Here is a 21,226-nt window from a genome sequence, read left to right as displayed (position 1 = left end):
ACTTCTTCACTCAAAGGGTGGTGAATCTCTGGAATTCTCTGCCCGTTGAAGTGGTGGAGGCTACCTCGCTAAATATTTTTAAGACGCGGGTTGATGGGTTTTTGATAAGAGAGGGGATTAAGGGTTATGGGGAGAGGGCGGGAATGTGGAACTGAGCCACGACAGATCAACCATGATCTTATTGAATGGCAGGGCAGGCTCGAAGGGCCAGATGGCCTACTCCTGCTCCTATTTCTTATGTTCTTATGTTATATCTTGGGACCATAGCTTTAAATTTAGGATCATATGATCTATTCTACCATCTGCCTGACAGTAAGCCTGGACTGTCTGATTGCTAGAGATCAAAGGTAGGCTTAGATTGTTTTACTGAGAAGGTGGTGCAAGGTATTTATACCTGTAGAAAATGACAAGAGGCCAAGTTTACAATGAGCACATCCTGAGTCTCTCAAAATCCTAGAAAGGTGTTTGTAGGTATCAGATTGTAAATGGTTGTGCTTTAAACGTCTATTTACATCTAAGATGAAAAAGAAGTTAGAATCAAGAATAGCGAATCAGCATTTCTGCCTGAATGTAAGGTTAATATGTTGCACATTGCCAGGGAAGATACAGAGGAAGCCATTTTTGAGATCAGGTAACATGCTTCCCTAAAAATCAACGAATACCAGACATATGGCAAGCTTTCTGTGTGTTTAGCAGAAAGCAGCAGCTGTTTGGCTTTGTGAGCCAGCACAGCCAGATATGAGAGGGAAGTAGTGTCTAGTTGAAAAGATTCTGATGAATCTCCCAAAGATTCTGGGAGATTCGTCCTAGCATTGCAGGAAGAAGAAGAATCAAAGGAACAAACTTTACTGCAGATGGTGGATTTGTGAAATTCTCCAAAAACTGAGGAAAGTGACTGGGGATGCTGACTCTAAATTATTACTTGGTGAAACGAAACAATGAAGCACGAACTCATTGGAATCAACTGTGGACTGAGATTCTGTGGACGAGTGCACAGGGTGATAACACTAAATGGGAACACCATTTTCTGTGGTTTAAAGCACAAGCTGCCAACAAAAAGAAATGTTTTCTCAAGTCTTTCTTCAATCCACTGAAGCCCCACGCAAGTTAGAAAAACATCTTATGATTATGCACTTTATAGCCTTCTGGACTCAAACATTGAGTTCAGTGACTTTAGGCTGTGAACTCAGTTCTCCATTTTGCCCCCTCCACACCCATGTGCAATTTTTATCTTGTTTTCAGACACAGCTGACCATTATTCTGCTGTAGACATCTACACTGAACCAACAATTTGTTTATTTATCACCACCATTATCACTCCCTTTGCCTTTTGTTCCATGACATCTGTGTCATTTAATCTCCGTCACCCATTCCTGACCTTTCTTTTGGTTCTACCTGATCTTCCCTCCTTTTTCAACAGCATAAAACCCATCACATTTCTACTTCTCTTCATTTCCAATGAGTCCTTTCAGACTCAAAGCGTTAACTGTTTCCCTCTCCATAGATGCTGTCAGACCTGTTCAGTTTTTCCAGCACTTCGTTCTTATTTCAGATTTCCAGCAAGTAGAGAATTTTACATACATAAGAACATAAGAACATAAGAAATAGGAGCAGGAGTAGGCCATCTAGCCCTTCGAGCCTGCCCCGCCATTCAATAAGATCATGGCTGATCTGTCGTGGCTCAGTTCCACTTTCCCGCCCTCTCCCCATAACCCTTAATCCCTTCTCTTATCAAGAACCCATCAACCCGCTTCTTAAAAATATTTAGCGAGGCAGCCTCCACCACTTCAACGGGCAGAGAATTCCAGAGATTCACCACCCTTTGAGTGAAGAAGTTCCTCCTCAACTCCGTTCTAAACCGCCTCCCCTTTATCTTGAGGCTGTGCCCCCTAGTCCTACTGTCTTTTTTGAGCGGGAAGAGTCTCTCCACCTCTATCCTATCCATCCCATTCATCATCTTATACGTCTCAATGAGATCTCCCCTCATTCTTCTAAACTCTAACGAGTACAAGCCTAGTTTATTCAGCCTCTCCTCATAGCTCAATCCCCTCAACTCCGGTATCAGCCTAGTAAACCTCCTCTGCACTCCCTCCAGGGCCAAAATATCCTTGCGCAGGTGCGGCGCCCAAAACTGCACACAATACTCCAGCTGCGGCCTCACCAATGCCCTATACAGCTGCAGCAAGACCTCCCTACTTTTATATTCAATCCCCCTCGCTATGAAGGCCAGCATCCCATTCGCCTTCCTGACCACCCGCTGCACCTGCAAGCTGGGTTTTTGCGATTCATGCACAAGGACCCCGAGGTCCCTCTGCACCGTCGCCTGCTGCAGTTTTTCGCCACGTAAGTAATAGTCCTTCCTACCATTCTTCCTACCAAAGTGGACCACCTCACACTTGCCAACATTAAATTCCATTTGCCATTTCCTGGCCCATTCGCCCAGCCTATCTAGATCCTTCTTTTTTGCTCAGTGTTTTAGCTGTTTGTTGCAGTAAATGTTTTAAAACATGAAATCTTATTGTGTCATCTTTTTTCAAGCTATTAACTGAATGTTTAAATTACTTTTGAAAAGTTATCAGTCTCTATGTAGATCCTAACATTTTGTTTGAAGCTTGAACAAATCCAGACATGGTTTGCAATGCCTACTCAAACTTACAGAATATATGTAAAATAAGAATAATTAAGTATTTACAGCAATGGAGGAGGCCACTTGATCTAACAGGTCCACGTCTGTGTTTATGGTCCGCACAGTAAGAAATCTTACAATGCCACGTTAAAGTCCAACAGGTTTTTTGGTAGCACAAGCCACTAGCTCTCGGAGTGCTGCTCCTTCATCAGGTAAGTGGGAGTTCTGTTCACAAACAACATCCCACTTACCTGATGAAGAAGCAGCGCTCCGAAAGCTAGTGGCTTGTGCTACCAAATAAACCTGCTGGATTTTAACCTGGTGTTGTGAGATTTCTTACTGTGTTCATCTCAGTCCAATGCCGGCATCTCCACTTTATGGTCTACACCAACCTCCTCCCACGCTTCCTCATCTAACCCAATCAACATATTCTCCTATTCTTTTCTCTGTGTTTATCTAGCTTCTCTTTAAAATGCCTATACTAGCTACGCTAACTATTCCCAGTGGTATAAAATCTCACTCTCCAAGTAAAGTGTCTCTTGAATTCTTTACTGGATTTATTAGCAATTGTATGTTTGGTCCCTCGTTCTGATTTCCCCCACAAGAAAAATCTTCTCTACATCTACTCCATCAAATCTTTACCATAATCTGGAAGATCTCTTTCAAATTGCTCCTCAGTTTTTTATTTGTAGAATATAGTCCAGTGAAACAACAGGAAGGGCAAATTCACAAACAATGAACATACTTCATTATCACATTCGGTGTGTACTGACTCACAAAGCCAAGCAGCTGCTTCTTTCTGCTAACCACACAGAATGCTGCTATATGTCTGTAGTATTCATTGATTTTAGAGAAGTATGTAACCTGATCACAAAAATGGCTTCCTTCTGTATCTTCCCCCGACCATGTGCCACAAATTAAGCTTACATTCAGACACACAACACAGAATCATCAAGCAGAAACTGATAGCCAAGTTCTGCACGCATGAGGACGGCCTCAATCGGGATCTTGGATTCATGTCACACTATGTGTAACCCTCACCGTTTGCCCTGGGCTTGCCAAATCCTACCAACTGTCCTAACATAAGAACATAAGAAATAGGAGCAGGAGTAGGCCATCTAACCCTTCGAGCCTGCCCCGCCATTCAATAAGATCATGGCTGATCTGTCGTGGCTCAGTTCCACATTCCCGCCCTCTCCCCATAACCCTTAATCCCCTCGCTTATCAAAAACCCATCAACCCGCGTCTTAAAAATATTTAGCGAGGCAGCCTCCACCACCTCAACGGGCAGAGAATTCCAAAGATTCACCACCCTTTGAGTGAAGGAGTTCCTCCTCAACTCCGTTCTAAACCGCCCCCCCTTTATCTTGAGGCTGTGCCCCCTAGTCCTACTGTCCTTTCTGAGCGGGAAGAGTCTCTCCACCTCTATCCTATCCATCCCACTCATCATCTTAATTCACCCCTCCTTAACCTGTGATTATCCCTCTCTCCATTCGCATTGTTTGGACCTGTAAAGACTCACATTCCAACCATAATCTTGCAACTGGGTCTATATATGCCAATTTGTGATCCCAACTCTTCACTCACCTGATGAAGGAGAAGTGCTCTGAAAGCTCATGATACCAAATAAATCTGTTGGATTTTAACCTGGTGTTGTAAGACATCTCACTGCGCTCACCCGAGTCCAACGCCAGCATCTCCACATCGTACTTTATAATGGGAGTGAATTAGATAGGTTCCAGCCATTGCAAAATTCCTTGCCTACAGTACATCTGAACTTTGTACTTCCAGATGCAGAAAGCTCTCCCAACTCTTCCTATATCCTATTTATAAAGCCCAGAATCCTCTATGCTTGTGGAGAGAAATACAAAGTTAACATTCCAGGTTGATTACATCAGAAATGAGCCCAGGACATCGCCCAAAGCATTAACTCTTTCCATCTCCACAGATGTTGCCTGACAATCTTTGTTGGTGTCTGCCTTCCACACAAGCAAACAGCCTAACCCTATTTAGAATCATAGAATCCTACAGTGCAGAAGGAGGCCACCCAGCCCGTCGAGCCTGCACCAACCACAATCCCACCTGGGCCCTATCCCCATAATCCCATGCATTTACCCTAGCTAGTCCCCCAATACTAAAAGGCAATTTAGCGTGGCCAATCCACCTAACCTGCACATCTTTGGACTGTGGGAGGAAACCCATGCAGAATGGGGAAAACGTGCAAACTCCACACAGACTGTGACTGCTCACACAGTTCACATAATTCTTAATCCTCTTTTCCTTCAACCACATGTCTAATTTATTCTGTATTAGTTATTAATGCTAATGCAACCCTGTAGCCTCACAACCATGTCCAAAAAGCTCCTTCTCGCTGGTCTAAATCACATACATTTAATCTTGTATCTATATCCCTCTGTTGTAGACCTATCAGTAGTAACAGTCTCTTATCAATTCTGTCCTATTGGTCAATTTAAAAAGAACTTTGTCCACATGCATTCAAATTGTCTCTGTTCTAGCTTTTCAAGTCTGCATATTTTAATTTCTTCATTCCAAGGCTGCGTACTAGTGAACCTGCACCGTTACCTAATTAATCCAACATTAGAATTACTTTATTGGTAAGATTGTAAAAGGTTTTTGGAAGCCAAATATGCTTAGAAATTACTTTCCAACTTAATCTTCAACTGTTTCTTTATACGAACTGAACATTCAGTAACTTTTAAAAAATGATGCCCATTTAATTCAGTTCAATATCTGATCTATTTTATATACAAGATGAAGCAAAATGAAACTCTTCATGATGAATTTTGTTCAGGTAGTCTTGTGACAAATCTCATAAGCCAAACACTGCTTGCTGCTGTGACAGAAGCCAAGAAATATGTTGTGCTGAATTGATCATCCTCTGTTGACAGTTATTAGTTCAGCTGTCAATAGTTATGTAAACTCACTCTGACACCTCGGGTTTACTTTCTACATTAATTTCTCATCTGAAGTCTCAAATCTTTCAAGATACATTTCTCTTCGCCCAGATATTGGCTGAAAAGCAGCACCATCGCTGCTCCCCTTAAGTTGCAGCACCGCCACAGGCCCGAAGGTCATGTTGGTAGTTCCAACATGAGAGAAGGTCGTTGGACTATGGAATTCCCTTCCCCAGAAATCAGTAGAGACTGAGTCATTGTATTTACTCAAGACAGAGTTAGACAGATAAGGATGGGGGGGGGGGTTGCAGACAGTTGAGTGAAGTTGAGATCATAACCAGATCAGCAATGATCTTACTGAATGGCAGAAGAGGCTCAAAGGGCTAAATGGTTTACCACAGATCCTAAGCCCTCTGTTCCTGTGACATTTCTACAATGCAATGTCATATGCAAATAAAATTGAGAGGTCATAATGAAATTCACTTCTCAAAAAGAAACTAATCTCGCAGAGTCTTGAGTACCAGGATGTGCTGATTCATTGCCTCACACTAACATTCTCATAACAGGCTAACTATACCTCCTGTAGAATACATTTTGGCAAGGCAAGTATTCCAGGTATACATTTTTATAGCTTATCAACTAGCATTAATTTTGAACCAAAGCTTGATGCAGATTTATTTAGTAAATATTACATTCAAAATATCTGCCTTAAAACGCATCATTGGCAGTCATCTCCTCAGCCACTTTGGCTCTATGATGTTCCTCTGCCTCCCACCACCCCCCAAAAAATCAAAGATTCTCATTGAAATCCTTTTCTTTCACTAAACCTTGAATCATTCTTAATTTTTCTTTTGGTTCTGCATTAACTTTTTTATTATACATCATTGTGAGGAGGTCTTGTGTGACACAGTAGTCTGCCTTTGAGCCAGAAGCTGTGGTTCAGCTTGATATTGTAGGACTTGATGGTGCAGGAAAAAATTTTCATCATGTGGCCCAACAGGTTGCATATCACATTCTTCCAACACAAGCAAATGGTAGGCATTACAGGTAACACATCGCATGTCTTTGTGAATAACCTTTTGCCATTTTTCTTTGTTAAATGTCTTATATAAAAATAACCTGCTGTATTTAAAAATAAATGTACGAAAACATTTCTTTCTGACAGCCACAGCAAAATGACTTACCTTAGAGGAGCTGAGAGAGTTTGGACAGCAGAAAATCTGTTGAGACTCTGAAACTTGATCATTTGACCTATTGTAGATACTATCTGTATTTAAAGACGTGATCACTTATTCGACAAATGAGAAACATGCACTCTAAAAATTCATCAATAGATATAACTTTTTCAGGTTTCAAAGTCTTACAGCACACTACAGAAAGCATTAATTATATTTGTAAAAGTCTTGGCTTGCAGCCAATCTGCATCTACTCACTAATTGAGTTTAATGTTTCGCAAGTGCCAAGCTCTCAGTTAAAATTCTGACCACTAGCAGGGAAGCTGTGCGCCCATGTCTAAATGGCATTCATGTGTGCTTTCTTGTGCTGGAGCACTGCAGCTGAAGCTAGGCAGCAGAAATGAGGTCTGATGAGGAGTCATTCAGGATTGAAACATTAGCTATTCTCTCTCCACAGCTGAGGATTTCATTCATAAAATGTTGCCTTTTTTAGGTGTCTGCAATGAGCTGCCAGAGCCAATAGTAGAGGCGGGTACAATTTTGCTTTTTAAAACGCATTTAGACAGTTACATGTGTGAGGTGGGTAGAGAGGGATATGGGCCAAACACGGGCAATTGGGACTAGCTTAGTGGTTAAAAAAAAGGAGGCATGGACAAGATGGGCCAAAGGGCCTGTTTCCATGCTGTAAACATCTATGACTCTATGCTGTCAGGTCTGCTGAGACTTTCCAGTATTGTCTGTTTTAGTTGTAGTAAAAATTATATATCTGCCTCAAACTGATACTAAAGTCCCATACTGGTGGCTGCAGAATAAACGCACCCTTACCAACAGGTTCAGTGACGAGGCCCATCTATCTATGAGAAGACAGGGAGCATCTGTCTATGAAAGACAGGAAGCTAAGGAAACTGTTTTTGAACACTTTGGTGCGCCTTCAACAAGAATTATATTAAGACATTACTCTGCTGTCCTCTAACTATGTTAGATTAATTGAATTGGATAATTTACTCTTAAGAATCACCAGATGATGCTCATTACTGCCGTAATTTATGTTGTTTACCATAATGCGTCTTTTATAATCACTTTATAATACTAAATCAAATTGAAAGTCATTCTGAACATGACATGTTTAATTACCTTTTTTTTAGGCAACCAGGAGCGGAAATGTCTTATGAATGAAATATTCATACTTATTCCTTTGTTCCTCATTCACAACAAAACTTTCTTTGGCTCTTCTCCAACACCACAAAGAAGTCTTTTCCTCACAATGACAAACTATTTGTACACAAAATATACTTCAAGACAAAGATCAGCAAGTATTTTCCTTTACAACTTGGCCTTCTTAATGTAATGTGATTCCATCAACAATGAATGTTTTTTAAAGAGGGTAGTGTGCTGAAAGACAACAGGATTATATTATCTTACATACTGTAATAGACGCTGCAGCCAAAAACAGGTAGTCACATATCTTTTGAACAGCACAAGAAGTTTGATATTCTAAGGTTCAACACTGAAGGAAGACAATACTTCTAACCATTTACTGCTCTCCCATACTACAGGCTAGATAGTTTTGCTGCATGTGTGCTTTGAAAAGCAGGTCTGCATGTTTAAACTGATTTTAAATAAATCACAGCACAATATTACTGCCAACTTCTGCAATTTCCACTTGCTGCTCCAAAACGTATTTCAGAAGTGTCTGAAAATTATTAACTCTGTGATCAGTATTAAAATCTTATGTGTACATTCTGATATTTTTGTCATTGTACAGTTCTCTAATCAACAAACTTTTTAAATCCAACAACGCTTATAATTCATCAGATTGATTGTATCCCGTGTACTTGTAGGAAGGGCTCTGTTATAAGTTTCTAGATTACATATGGAATTATTCTTAGTAGTGCAAGAAAGGGCTGTCATTTGTAAATTGATACATCATCACACCCACCAAGTTATTTCCTAAGCACTTCACATTCAACTAATTGTTTCTGAAGTGCAGTTACTATCATTATTCACGTAACGCACTGATAAACTTCCTACTTCTTCATCTTAGAAATTCGGACATAGTCAAGTTTCAGAGGCTAACATGCAAGTCAACAGGGAAAACAAAGGTAAACAGGCTGTATTCCATCAGTGCACCTCATTCCATGTATGTTTGCATGGACTGTGCAGTGCTGATCATACTATGGTTACTGTTGTGTTCACAACTGTAGTAACTTTTTTTATATTTGCAATCAGATTGGAATTGATTTGATTGCAGCAAATGACAACTCCGCTGGATGGCTTTCTTCTGTGCTCACCTTCTTGATCCTATGATTTAATCTATTTAACCCTTGATTCAAGATTACTTACCACAACAATATGAGCAAAATACTGCAATGCATCTGGGAGCATACTGAAAAATGTTCATTGTGAAAAGAAATATTGATTTAATTCTTCAAAAATATTTCAAATATTTCAAGGTGCTCTGTAACAGCACCAGTGGATCTCTTGTGGAATCTTGTAGTACCATTTAGAGGGTAAACTGGTTCATAATTGTTGCTCATAGTGCCACTGTGAAGCTCATGGTAAAATCCAGCCCATTGATTTGGTGCAAGATGAGAATTTCCTTCTGACCCACCCGGACTTTGAACCAAGTAATGCGCACTTCACCTGAGCTGACAGTCACTTTCTTCAAAAGAAACATTATAGTAAAGTACATGCAACATGTTAATCAGGGACCATGTCTTGATTTGGCTATTTTCTTTACCAGAAAAGACTTGGAAATAAGCTGTTTCAAAATGAGATTTAAAAAAAAACAAGCTGCTTTCCTAAAAGGGATTGTTTCTCAACATGGCCCATTGTTCACAGTTGCGTATTTGCCATAGCTAAGTGCAAGTTGTTCCTCTCTGAGGCCCATTACAATGGGCAATTCATTAGCCATGTTTGGTTATTCAGAAAGATATTTTGTCCCTTGATGTCAGTTAGAATCTGCTTTTATTGTTGTGGTGTCTTTGAAGGAATCAAAACAGAGACACAGAGCCATCGGGCAGCAGAAAGTTGAAAAAGCAATCAGTTGCTGTCATGATGGCAGGGCAGAATACAGAGATTGTCCTTTTACAATGAACTTCAGCTTGCAAGTTCTTTACTTTTGCAATAGTAAAGAATGCATCAAGAGACTCTAATCAATCTCATTGTTCTGTGCTCTTTTATCTACTCTGGAGTAAAAGCATCTTACAATTTAAACCAAATATTACCTCACCCAGAGCGCACCCACTCTTCTGAAGGTAAGCAGAGTTAGGTACCATACACAGTAGATACGGAATTTCAGTTCGAATCACAAGGACTTTCAGTGTTACACCTAGGCTTCCTACTTAAACAGATGGATGGAGATCAGGACAAGTCAAATTTCATAAAATGTTGGCATCAGACCATTTCAGGGAGAGACTGACATGATACAAGAAATGATAACTACAGTAGACCTAAATCCTGTCAGATATCTAGGTCTTACCAATAGGTGCTTAATAGCCTTGAAAGAATTCTCTTGAAAGTGGTTGTCAACTCAAGTGAGATGCATTTAACTTGGTTCAAAGCCTGGGTGGATCAGAATAAAATTCCCATCTTGCACCAAACCAATGGGCTAGATTTTACCATGGGTTTCACAGTGGCACAATGGGCAGCACTGTGGCACAGTGGTTAGCACTGCTGCTTCATAGCACCAGGGACCCAGGTACAATTCAGCCCTCGGATCACTGTGTGGAGTTTGCACATTCTCCCGTCTGTGTGTGTTTCCTCCAGGTGCTCCGATTTCCTCCCACAGACCAAAGTTGAGTGTTAGGTTGATTGGCCATGCTAAATTGACCCTAGTGTTAAGGGATTAGCAGGGTAAATATGTGGGGTTACGGGAATAAGGACCGAATGGCCTCCTTCTGCACTGTAAGGATTTGATGAAATAAAGACCCTGAGCCTGCACTTGCCGGCAGCACAATCTTTAGAGAGACGGCTTCCTAAATGGCCACCTCTGAACTTGCACCTTCCTAAGGGCGGTGAGCAGGGCTCCCAATGTTGCAAATCAAGGGTCAGGGTTCTGGAGCCTTGATAGCCCCATCAAGTGAGCGGGTACTGCTGATGCAGGTCGGGCACTGCAAAGGCACTTCAACTTGGAGGTGTTAATACAAGACAAAAATTATGAGGCTGATAGCTGGTGGCTAACCTGGAATGGACAGGAAACCCCACTGCAGGAACAGTTTGGGACGCAACTTCCCAGAATTCCTGCTGCCATTGGTGTATAGAAGCTGCCGCAAGGAAGCTCCTCCACAGAACTAGTGGCCTCTGCATGCAGAGTGTCGCTCTGCCAGCCACAAAATCACTTTTATTGAGAATCGTAGAAATCTCAATAGTTACTTGTCTTCATAGATCAGGCAGTTGATCCTATAGCACGGTGCTATAATGGTTAGTACTGTTGCCTCACGGGGTAAGGACACGGGTTTGATTCTGGCCTTGGGTGATTGTGTGGAGTCTGCACATTCTACCTGTGTTTGCGTGGGTTTCCTCCGGGTGCTCCACTTTTCTCCCACAGTCCGAAGATGTGCTGGTTAGATGCATTGGCCATGCTAAATTCATGTATCTGAACAGGTGCCGGAGTGTGGCAACGAGGGGATTTTCACAGTAACTTCACTGCAATGTTAATGTAAGCCTACTTGTGACATTAATAAATAAACAAACTTGGTCTCAACAATAAACCTTCCCTTGTACGCCATTCTCTTTCTACATCTGTTCCTTCTCCTCGTTTTCTTACAATACACAATTTCTCAAGCAAAGATAATGAGCTCAAGATCATTTTGCAGATGGTCACAGATACTTTAAAATCTAACTACATGGCTCTGCAGTTGGATAACTATAATGGAACAGTTGGCTACTACGACCCAATAATGTCCCTTTTCCTCTGGTAAAGCACATGACTTCCAAGTGGCAGCTCTCCAAGATAACATGAATGACTCATGAACAAGCATAGTACTTAAAATGTCAAAGATAAGAAAAAAAAACAAATTGCTGGAATACTCAGCAGGTCAAGCAGCACCTGTGGAGAAAGAAGCAGTGTTGATGTTTCAGGTCGATGATGTTTTGTTAGCTACCTGCCCATGCTGAGTACTATAATGTGGATGACTGTAATTGTAATTTCACCCACCAAACATCAATAAGGCAGTTTCAATTACTGAAGCACAGCTCTCCATGAATTCAATTTTTAACCAAATCTGCCCTACAAATTAAAATAATGTTATTCTCACTGTGAGAAATGGCATTGTAAAACCTACGAAGCACGCAATTTTAAAAAACTATGGCAGTACGCAGTAGAGGAATTTTTTGTACTTACTTCTTAAAGTTTATGTCCGGGAAGTTAGAGTACTCGGGTTTCACTTTGTTATTGCGTCGAGGAAATGTGCAAAAGAAGGCATTCGCCAGTAGGCATGCTATTTGTTCTTGTGACATTGTGATGGAGTGATTCATCTTCTGTTTTAGCAGCGGTATCGGCTGGCATGGAAGGAGGCAAGGCAAAAGTAATTAGTTTAGCAATTTAGCAAACAGCGAAGCAAAATTACATTTACCAAATTATAGTATATTTAGCAATTTAGGGCCACTACTGCTCTTTCCAAGCAGCCTTGTGGCAATAATCTCATTTATCTCAATTGATCGGAAAATGTTATTATTTGAGATATTACTGATTCCAAATGTCTTTAAAAAAGCCTAAAAACCTCAAGGAGAAATGGAGTGACTCCTTCCCAATATTTTATACAAGGGACTCAAGAGAGCCTGGATATTTTTATCTGGAATAAGGAGGGGGTGTTTCTTGTTCCCTACAATTTGTATTGACTATACACACAGTTTGTTAAAAATGTTTGAAATTATAATTATACCATTCATCAATCAGAAAAATGTCATTTTATCCAGATAGATTTTGTGTCACCATGAGGAACTGTGCATTTGTACTGAGTTTTATATGAACTTCCTACTTTATACAGATAAAACTGAAATATTATCTTTTAAGCAGAATTTTAATGTCCCTGTCTATATTTTGTAGCTTTGTGGTATTAACTATGAAGAATTTAGAAACATATAATCATGGCATGGTTACAGTGCAAAAGGATGCTTCTTGATCCATTATGTTTGTCGAAGAACAATATCACTCCTCCACCCTGTAGTCCTGTAAATGTTCTCATCCCAGATAATTATCCACTACCCTTTTAAACACTATGATTGAATCTACCTGCATCGCATTCTCAAGCAATGCATTATAGATCCTACACATCTGCTGCTTTCACGTCACCTCTGCTTCTTTTGCCATTCACCTTCAATTGGTGTCTTCTGGTTTTTTACCCATCTGCCACTGGGAACAATTTCTCTTTCTCTACATCCCCAATGGTTTTGAGCACCTCTTTGCTGCAGAACTTGCCTGGAGGGCAGCACGGTGGCACAGTGGTTAGCACTGCTGCCTCATAGTGCCAGGGACCCGGGTTTGATTCCCGGCGTGGGTCACTGTCTGTGTGGAGTTTGCACATTCTCCCCGTGTCCTCCGGATGCTCTGGTTTCATCCCACAGTCTGAATGACATGCTGGTTAGGTGCATTGATCCAAACAGGCACCAGAGTGTGGCCACTAGGGGAATTTCACAGTAACTTCATTGCAGTGTTAATGTAAGCCTTACTTGTGACTAATAATAAACTTTTACTTTATATTGTTCACTGGTATTCCAGTCCTTTGACTCTATGCGGTCTACGTCAACAACAGCTCGTACTTCCATTGCATCATTAACATTTCTAAACATCCTAAGGCGCTTTACAAAAGTCTTACCACACAAAATTGGACCAAACAGAGGAACAATAGACTAGGTGGAGATGGGTTTGTCTGAACATCTTGAAGTGGTATGAGAATAAGGAAGAAAGAGATGTTTCATTAAAGAACAAAATCATTACTAAGCCTTTTTTTTAAAAATAGAAGAAAGCTTATAACTATAATCCAGAATAATTTTGTTTTTACTTTTACAAATAATTAGCCATTTTGTTGGAATGGTTTGGATCTTCTGCTTTTGGAGATTTAATTGGACGACCGATCTGACAAAAATATATTTCTTCCTTGGGAGGGATTGTAATTTATGTAACAGGCTATCTTTTCACTTTGAAATTGGGTTTGGGGACGTTTATGCCTATACGACAAGCACTTTGGCAGTCTCAAAGGAATGGGAATTGTTTCGCTGGCAACGAGCACTGAGGCTCAGAGAAATCACACAGGTTGACAACAATAAAAATGACCTGCTTTGCAGCGAGAGACTGTTATGGACTCCTTCAAACTAACCACAGCAGACTTGGGGACAGGTTACAATTGTTTATTCATGATTCAAGCATGGAGGAGACTACCCCAGAAAACCTCCAAAACAGCACTCTCCTCTAATTCCAAACATCTTTATTGTTAAACTTTCATCCAAAAGCAGAACTGCACATCCAAAGATGTGGGGGTTAGGTTGATTGGTCATGCTAAAATTGCCCCTTAGTGTTGTGAGATGTGTAGGTAAGAGGGATAAGTGGTAAAATATATAGGGTTAAGGGGGTAGAGCCTGGGGGGGACTGTGGTCGGTACAGACTCGACGGGCCGAATGGCCTCTTTCTGTACTGAAGGGTTTCTACGATTTCTATAACTGCAATCTGCTCTTAGCTAATGACTATCTGTTCTAACAGAACCGACCAAGGCCTTGATGGAGGGCTTTTCCTGATCTCAGATCCTTTGGGTGTGTAAAGGGCACTCAGGATATAAGCAACTGACTAGCATGTATTTTACTCTCAAATTTTACTAACTCTATTCATTTCCCCGAACAGAGACAGAGACATTCTTTCCAATCAGCTAAGGCACACTGCTGACCACAAAATGCAATATTAACTATGTGCATCCCATTCACCCAATATTTGCATAAACAACAAGCCTTGCACAGTAAGAAACTCAAAATTTGTTTGTTTTATTGATATATAAAGTCATCTATTGCTAAATCACAATTTTTGTGCATAATGCAAATATCAATAAAAATCAAATATTTTATCTTTGATGGATTAAATAAGAGTTATTTTTATTAATTCATTACCTAAACTGTTCTAAATTGCGATGGAGCTGGGATGTTTCAGGTTCCAAATATAAATAACTGAGTGACTTATGAAAGTTATGTTTGAATTTTAAAATTTAGATCAGATTGGTTTACTTTCATGCTTTTATATCTACTTCCATCGCTAGTTTTGTGCTGTGCGTTATTTTGTTAATCTCAACCCATTGAAAAACGCTTGTATATAAGCTATGAAAAAAACTATTTCTAGTCTCATAAGGTTGTCATCAACTACAGCTAACAATATTGCAAGTACTCAAAGGTCAAGTTGACAGGTTGAATGCAAAAACTGAACAAAACCCAAGAATAATTACTAATTATAATTAATTGAACTTGTATCCTATGAGGATGCTTAACTGATTCAAAGTAATTTATTTTCAAGCTGCTGTATGGATCAAACGACTGCTCATGAATCACTAAATATATATACTTTATATAAAGAGGGCTTACATGACCTGTTGAAAACTTGGTAACATTTATCACAGCAAGCCTGTTACAAACAGCGTTTATTTTAATAAGAATATTCACTGTTTTCTGTTCTATTTTACAATAAGTCCTATTAATCCACTGAAAATATCATTAAAAGTAAATAATCTCAGTCAGAAGGCTGGTTAGATGTAGGCCACCAAAGTTTCATGCACACACTGGATTATAATTCAATTATTGGGAGCCAGAGAAAGATTTCAGTCTTACCAGGTCTCCGGTAAACAAAGTTTTCTCATACATTTCCACAACCAAATTCATAGTCTACCCAATGGGTTCCAGTTAATAGTTCTCAGCTTTAAAGTTCCTACGTTATACTGTGCCTGCTGATAAAATACTAAACCTATTGAGAGTTCCCTTCGTCTTCAGAAGTGCCGGGGAATTTATAAAGTTAATGTAGGATACAAAGAGAGATTCATGAGCGATGAGTTAGGAGGGAACATTAAATTGAATTCCAAGGCATTTCATAAACATAAAAAATGGCAGCAGTTAAATCAAGAAGAATGTTAGAATGAAATCATTTGTCAGGGGAATTGAATACAAATTTAGATTGGATATGTCTCGATTGTACTGGGCACGAGGGGAGTCACATTTGGAGTACTGTGTACAGTTTTGGTCACCATATTTGAAGGGGGAGATAAATGTTTTGGAAGCAGTTCAGAGAACGTTTACCAGACCAATAGATGGTTGTCTTGCGAGGAAAATTGCATCAGCTAGGTCTGTATTCGCAAGGAGCTTAGAAGAGGAAGAGCTGACTTGATTGAAACATAAAATACTGCATTTGTCTTGTTTGTGTGGCCAGGATGTACCTCGGCAATTTTCCACATTGTTGGGTAGATGCCAGTGTTGTAACCGTACGCAAACAGCTTGCCTTGGACCACATCTAGTTCTGTAGCACAAGTCGACATTACTATTGGAATTGATGTCTCCAGTGCTTTCAGCCTTTTTCTTGTATCACAAACTGAATTGAATTGGCATCTGTGATGTTCAGACCTCTGGAGGAGGCAGTGATGAATCATCCACTTGCTGCTTATGGCTGAAAATTCTTCAGCCTTCCCTTTTGTGCTGCCTCCTTACTAAAGATGGAGATAGCGATGGAGTCTTCTCCTCCTCCAGCTAGCTGTTTGCCAACTACCATTTATGATGCTGCATGACTGCAGAGCTTTAAATTGACTCACTGATTGTGGGATTCTTTAACACTGTCTATCACATACAGTTTAGCATGCATGCAATTCTCTGTGGCAGCTTCACCAGGTTGGCACATCTGACTACTTGGTCCAGTTCCTGAGATATCTTCCTGCACTCCTCATTGAACCAGACCACTGCCCTTTGACAGCAGTTTAAAACACATCAGTGGATAGTGATGGATCTTCATTCAGTGAGATAAACTGAATGCCGAGAGAGAAATGTCATGCTTTCTGACTTCAGAAAGTGGAAATTTATTCCATACTTAGGATTGAACATAAAGACTTCACCATGTTCAAAATAAATTTATATTTAAAAGCTTAGTGTTTCTATTTGAATAGCTTCAGTTGCAGATTAGTTGAAAACTATTTCATTGGTGCATTTAATTTCTTCTCCAGTGTTTAAAACGTGCTATATAAATATAAGTCTCTATTCTTTTGTACCTAACAATTTTTGAGTAGTTGTACCAGTACTCCTACACCTACTCCTATTTCTCATGTTAATAATAAACAAGTACATTTATTTTTGTCCCTCTTGCTGGCAATGTTCTATTTGACAAATTGTACTGAATGCGAATTTTATTCATAAAACTTTTGCACAAAGTACTGACTACACATAAAAAGGAAATCCAATACAACACAACCCACAGTGAACCCAAAATATTTAGCAGAAATTAATTCAAAGTAATTTTATAAAGGAAAGTGCTATTGATTTCCCATTCATATTCTCCAAGCACGACTTGAAAAGGAAATATACCTCATCGGAGCAAGGTTCAGTTTTAACCAAGATTTCAACCTGGGCACCCACATGCTGAGACACCCCGCCCCCTCAAGAGATCAAAATGCAATAGGTCAGTGGAAGTTACTGATTTACACTCAGCTGGTCGTTCAAAGAACGGAGATAGTCAGCCAGGAAGGAAAAGGTTGACAGTTGAGCGGACATCAAGTCTCCAAGATAGCTACAGTCAAATGTAGCTGGATATTTATCTGACATTGGTTTAAGGAATGAATGCCCAACCTAGATCAGCACCAAAGAAAGAAAACAGAATTGTGCTCTCAAATTGTTCAATAACACAGTTTTTCACATTGGACAAATCTTTCTGACCCAGTGTGTCAGTCTGAACATGCCAGCAGAATTAAACATTTAGCTGACCTGGTAGGACTGATTAAAACAAAAACAATTTACGGAGGGGTGCTCCTACCAAAAAAATTCTAAGTGCCAAATTGCGTTAAAAACTGGAGTAAATCCCACTGGTTTTTTTCAGCAAGATTCACTCTAAAAATCAGTAGCGCTGGGGGAGGGGGGGCCATATTGCTGCTGGAGAGGTCAGCAGCACAGCACTGAGAGGGTCATTGCGTATACGCCAATCTGTCATAGCGGAGATCAGCACATGCGCAGTAGTCTGGCACTGCCAGTACCCCGATCCCTGGCCAGCACAGCAACCCCCCCCATTGCTGGCCAACCTCCCCCCGCACCCCCTCCATGCCTGGTGGGCAGTGTCAAAATGCCCCTAGGGCATTGCCACTTTGCCCCTCCTTGGACAGTACTGGGAGGGGGCATCCCCCCTTACCCCTGGACTCCCTGGGATGGACTGGGGAGGGGGGGAGCTCCTGATCTCCCTTCACTCCAGCGGGGTGGGGAGCTGTTGCAAACCTGCTGTGGTGAACCACTTTTGTTGGGGGGGGTTGGGGTGGGGGACACTAGCAGGCCCGCTAATGGGATGCAATTCTCATTTCGAATATTTCAATCACCTTTATGCCAGACATCTCTTTAAATCGTCTCCCCAGAGATGGGCAGAGGCTGTAGCGCCCAGTGGGGAGGCGGCTAAACGGCCTCTGCTGATGTCTCCTGGCCGGTTACACTGCTAGATCAGTGCAGCGGATTGGGAGAATCATCCCCTATACGTCCGGAAAGATAAAACAGAAAAAAAACTTGGGAAAAATAGGTCAGATGTGACCAAACGAAGGAAATGGCTATTGAATCAAGGTCACTTGATCACATCATTTAACTTTTGATTATGGCGTAGACATTTAAGCATCATCTCAAAAATGCTATGAAGGTACTTCAATTCTGACGTAAAATGTTAGTCTTCTTCACATGGCTATATGCATCCATAGTACTCAATTTTACGAAATGTGATAATTTTGCATTAAAAACAGCACGAATTAAAACTTTTGTCTGTACCTAATATTATTTGCTGTGTAGCATGCTTGGAGATCCTATGTTATGAAATTCTACCAAAATTTTGTGTAGTAATTTATCTTGAGTAGCCACTGCCATATGTTGAAACACATTGAAATTGAAGTCAGCATGGTAGCACAGTGGATAGCATTGCCAGGGACTTGGGTTCCATTCCTGGCTTGGGTCACTGTCAGTGTGGAGCCTGCACTTTCTCCTTGTGTCTGTGTGGGCTTCCTCCAGGTGTCCCAGTTTCCTCTCTCAGTCCAAAAGACGTGCTGGTTAGGTGCACTGGCCATGCTAAATTCTCTCTCAGTGTACCCGAAAAGGTGCTGCAGTGTGGCCACTAGGGGATTTTCATAGTAAACACTTCATTGCAGTGTTAATGTAAGTCTATTTGTGACACTAATAAAATAAACTTACAACAACATGCATCATAAAGGTCAACTGCATTATAATCTATTTAATTGAATATATAAACTGAACAATTATTTTGCCAAATAAAAAATAACTGTGATATTAAAGGAAATACTGTAACATATACAGCATTTATATGATGTGCTCAGATGTTCCAAAGCACTTTCTGGCCAAGGAATTACTTCTGAATCATAATTACGTTGGCAAGCACAGCAGCCAATTTGTGAATTGTGCATGTTGCCCTATGCATCTGGAGAACTTTTTGTTCTTCTTTGAATAGCACAAAGAGCTCTCTCCTATCCATCTGAATAAGTAGGCTGGATTTTGGTTTTCCATTATGGCAGCTTTCTCACTGAAACGCCAGTCAAGTTTGCAGTGGTCCCTGAACCCACATCTCTCTGGCTCACCGACAGCAACTGATAACTTCAATAATATTCAAGATTTAGAGCACTTCGATAACGCCATAAGTTATAAGTTGCTGGAACGCAAAACGTTCTCTGGTACATCGGAAATTTATATATATAGTTGCATGGCCTGTGTCAGTTATTTTTCCCTAATGATTCACAGATTCACTCAGTAAAAATGATCGTCTTGGTGGGATTTTTTTATTGCTCATTGTATGCTGGGCAACGGTCCACTCCATTTTAAACATACACTGGGAGCACTAAGTACTCCCAGCTCAGGTACAACAAAGTTGGATGCAGATGAAAGCTCCCTTTCATCTGCCACAGACAATGTATCTCAGCCCTAAGTAGAGTTGATCAGTCAAAATGTGACAGTGGTTTTAGTAGTCCGATGCCATTCACAGGGGTCTGCTTGTTGTTTAGAATCACAGAATCCCTACAGTGCAGGAGGCGGTTTAAATGCACTATGTCTCATAAACATAACCCTAGCCTTCCACCCAAGTTAATGTCTCCCTGAAGGTAATTAAAATGTTTGAGCAGAATCTTAAAAAGATGTTTACCGCTGCAAAAGTTTCTTTTGCTTTCAATAACCAGGCTCTCTTGTGATATGCTCTGCCCTTTTTAATTATATTCTTAATTTGAAGACACAACAGAGCAATAATGGTTTACAGAAAATGCAACTCAGGCTCGACAGCCTCATTACAAACTTTTAGTTCATATAAGTTTGCCTCGGTCTTCATAAGAACTTAAGAAATAGGAGCAGGAGTAGGCCATCTAGCCCTTCGAGCCCGTCCCGCCACTCAATAAGATCATGGCTGATCTGAAGTGGATCAGTTCCACTTTCCCGCGCTCTCCCCATGACCCTTAATTCCCTTGTCTGTCAAAAACCTATCTACCCGTGACTTAAATATATTTAGCGAGGTAGCCTCCACCACTTCAACGGGCAGAGAATTCGAGATTCACCACCCTTTGAGTGAAGAAGTTCCTCCTCAACTCCGATCTAAACTGCACCCCCCCCCCTTATCTTGAGGCTGTGCCCTCTAGTCCTGCTATCCTTTAGTCCTGCTTCAAGGAAGGCTAACAGGACTAGCTAGTCCTGCTTCAAGGAATGAAACTTCGAGCCTTGTTGAGTCTTATTACTTACCTGTGTACATAGAGTTGGCAATTGCAGAGCCAGTTTAGCCATTTCAGGCAAAAGGGACTGCAGAAGGTGCTGTGTTTCAACATCGTTCAACTCCTAACCAAAAAAAAAAGAAAATGTACTCAGTTGTGGCAACAATTGAACCGATGTCCTGCAGAGCAAAAAGATGATAAAGATAGTTTTTAATTATAGGCATTATATAGTCATCATGCAGTTCATTATAATGTAATAAAATGATTGCCATGGAATTACATTATAGATAATTTATTTGATGTATTAAAAGATTTCACAGTTGACAAAATAATAAAAACCCTATTGTTAGGGTTAAATGAATATTGGTGAGGTCTACTAATAATCCATTATAGTTCCAAATAAATTTTCAACTTTAAAAACACAACTCTAGACAGTTATTAGGTGGCATGGTGGCACCGTGGTTAGCACTGCTGCCTCAGAGCCAGGGACCCGGGTCCAATTCCTGGCTTGAGTCTGTGCGGGGTCTGCACGTTCTTCCCTGTGTCTGCATGGGTTTTCTCTCACAGTCCGCAAGATGGGCTGGTTACGTACATTAGCCATGCTAAATTCTCCAAACA

At 40.6% G+C, this 21,226-nt stretch overlaps 1 protein-coding gene across 4 annotated transcripts in view; it reads right to left on the bottom strand.

The window, feature by feature from the left end:
• The window catches only part of parga (poly (ADP-ribose) glycohydrolase a), a 152,907-nt gene that overhangs the window by 74,029 nt on the left and 57,652 nt on the right, over window positions 1-21,226 (bottom strand). For all 4 annotated transcript variants that reach the window (XM_080215867.1, XM_080215864.1, XM_080215866.1 and 1 more), the window contains 2 exons: window positions 20,640-20,732; window positions 12,061-12,218 (listed from right to left, as the gene is read on the bottom strand). In XM_080215867.1, coding sequence (XP_080071993.1) covers window positions 12,061-12,218; window positions 20,640-20,732 — 251 coding nt within the window. The remainder of the gene's footprint in view (window positions 1-12,060; window positions 12,219-20,639; window positions 20,733-21,226) is intronic.

Source organism: Carcharhinus amblyrhynchos, chromosome 31 (assembly GCF_965287045.1).
Source record: "Carcharhinus amblyrhynchos chromosome 31, sCarAmb.v2.hapA, whole genome shotgun sequence".
Classification (NCBI taxonomy): Eukaryota; Metazoa; Chordata; class Chondrichthyes; order Carcharhiniformes; family Carcharhinidae; genus Carcharhinus; species Carcharhinus amblyrhynchos.
Note: the sequence above shows the minus strand (reverse complement) of the source record. Positions and strands in the feature narration are given on the sequence as shown.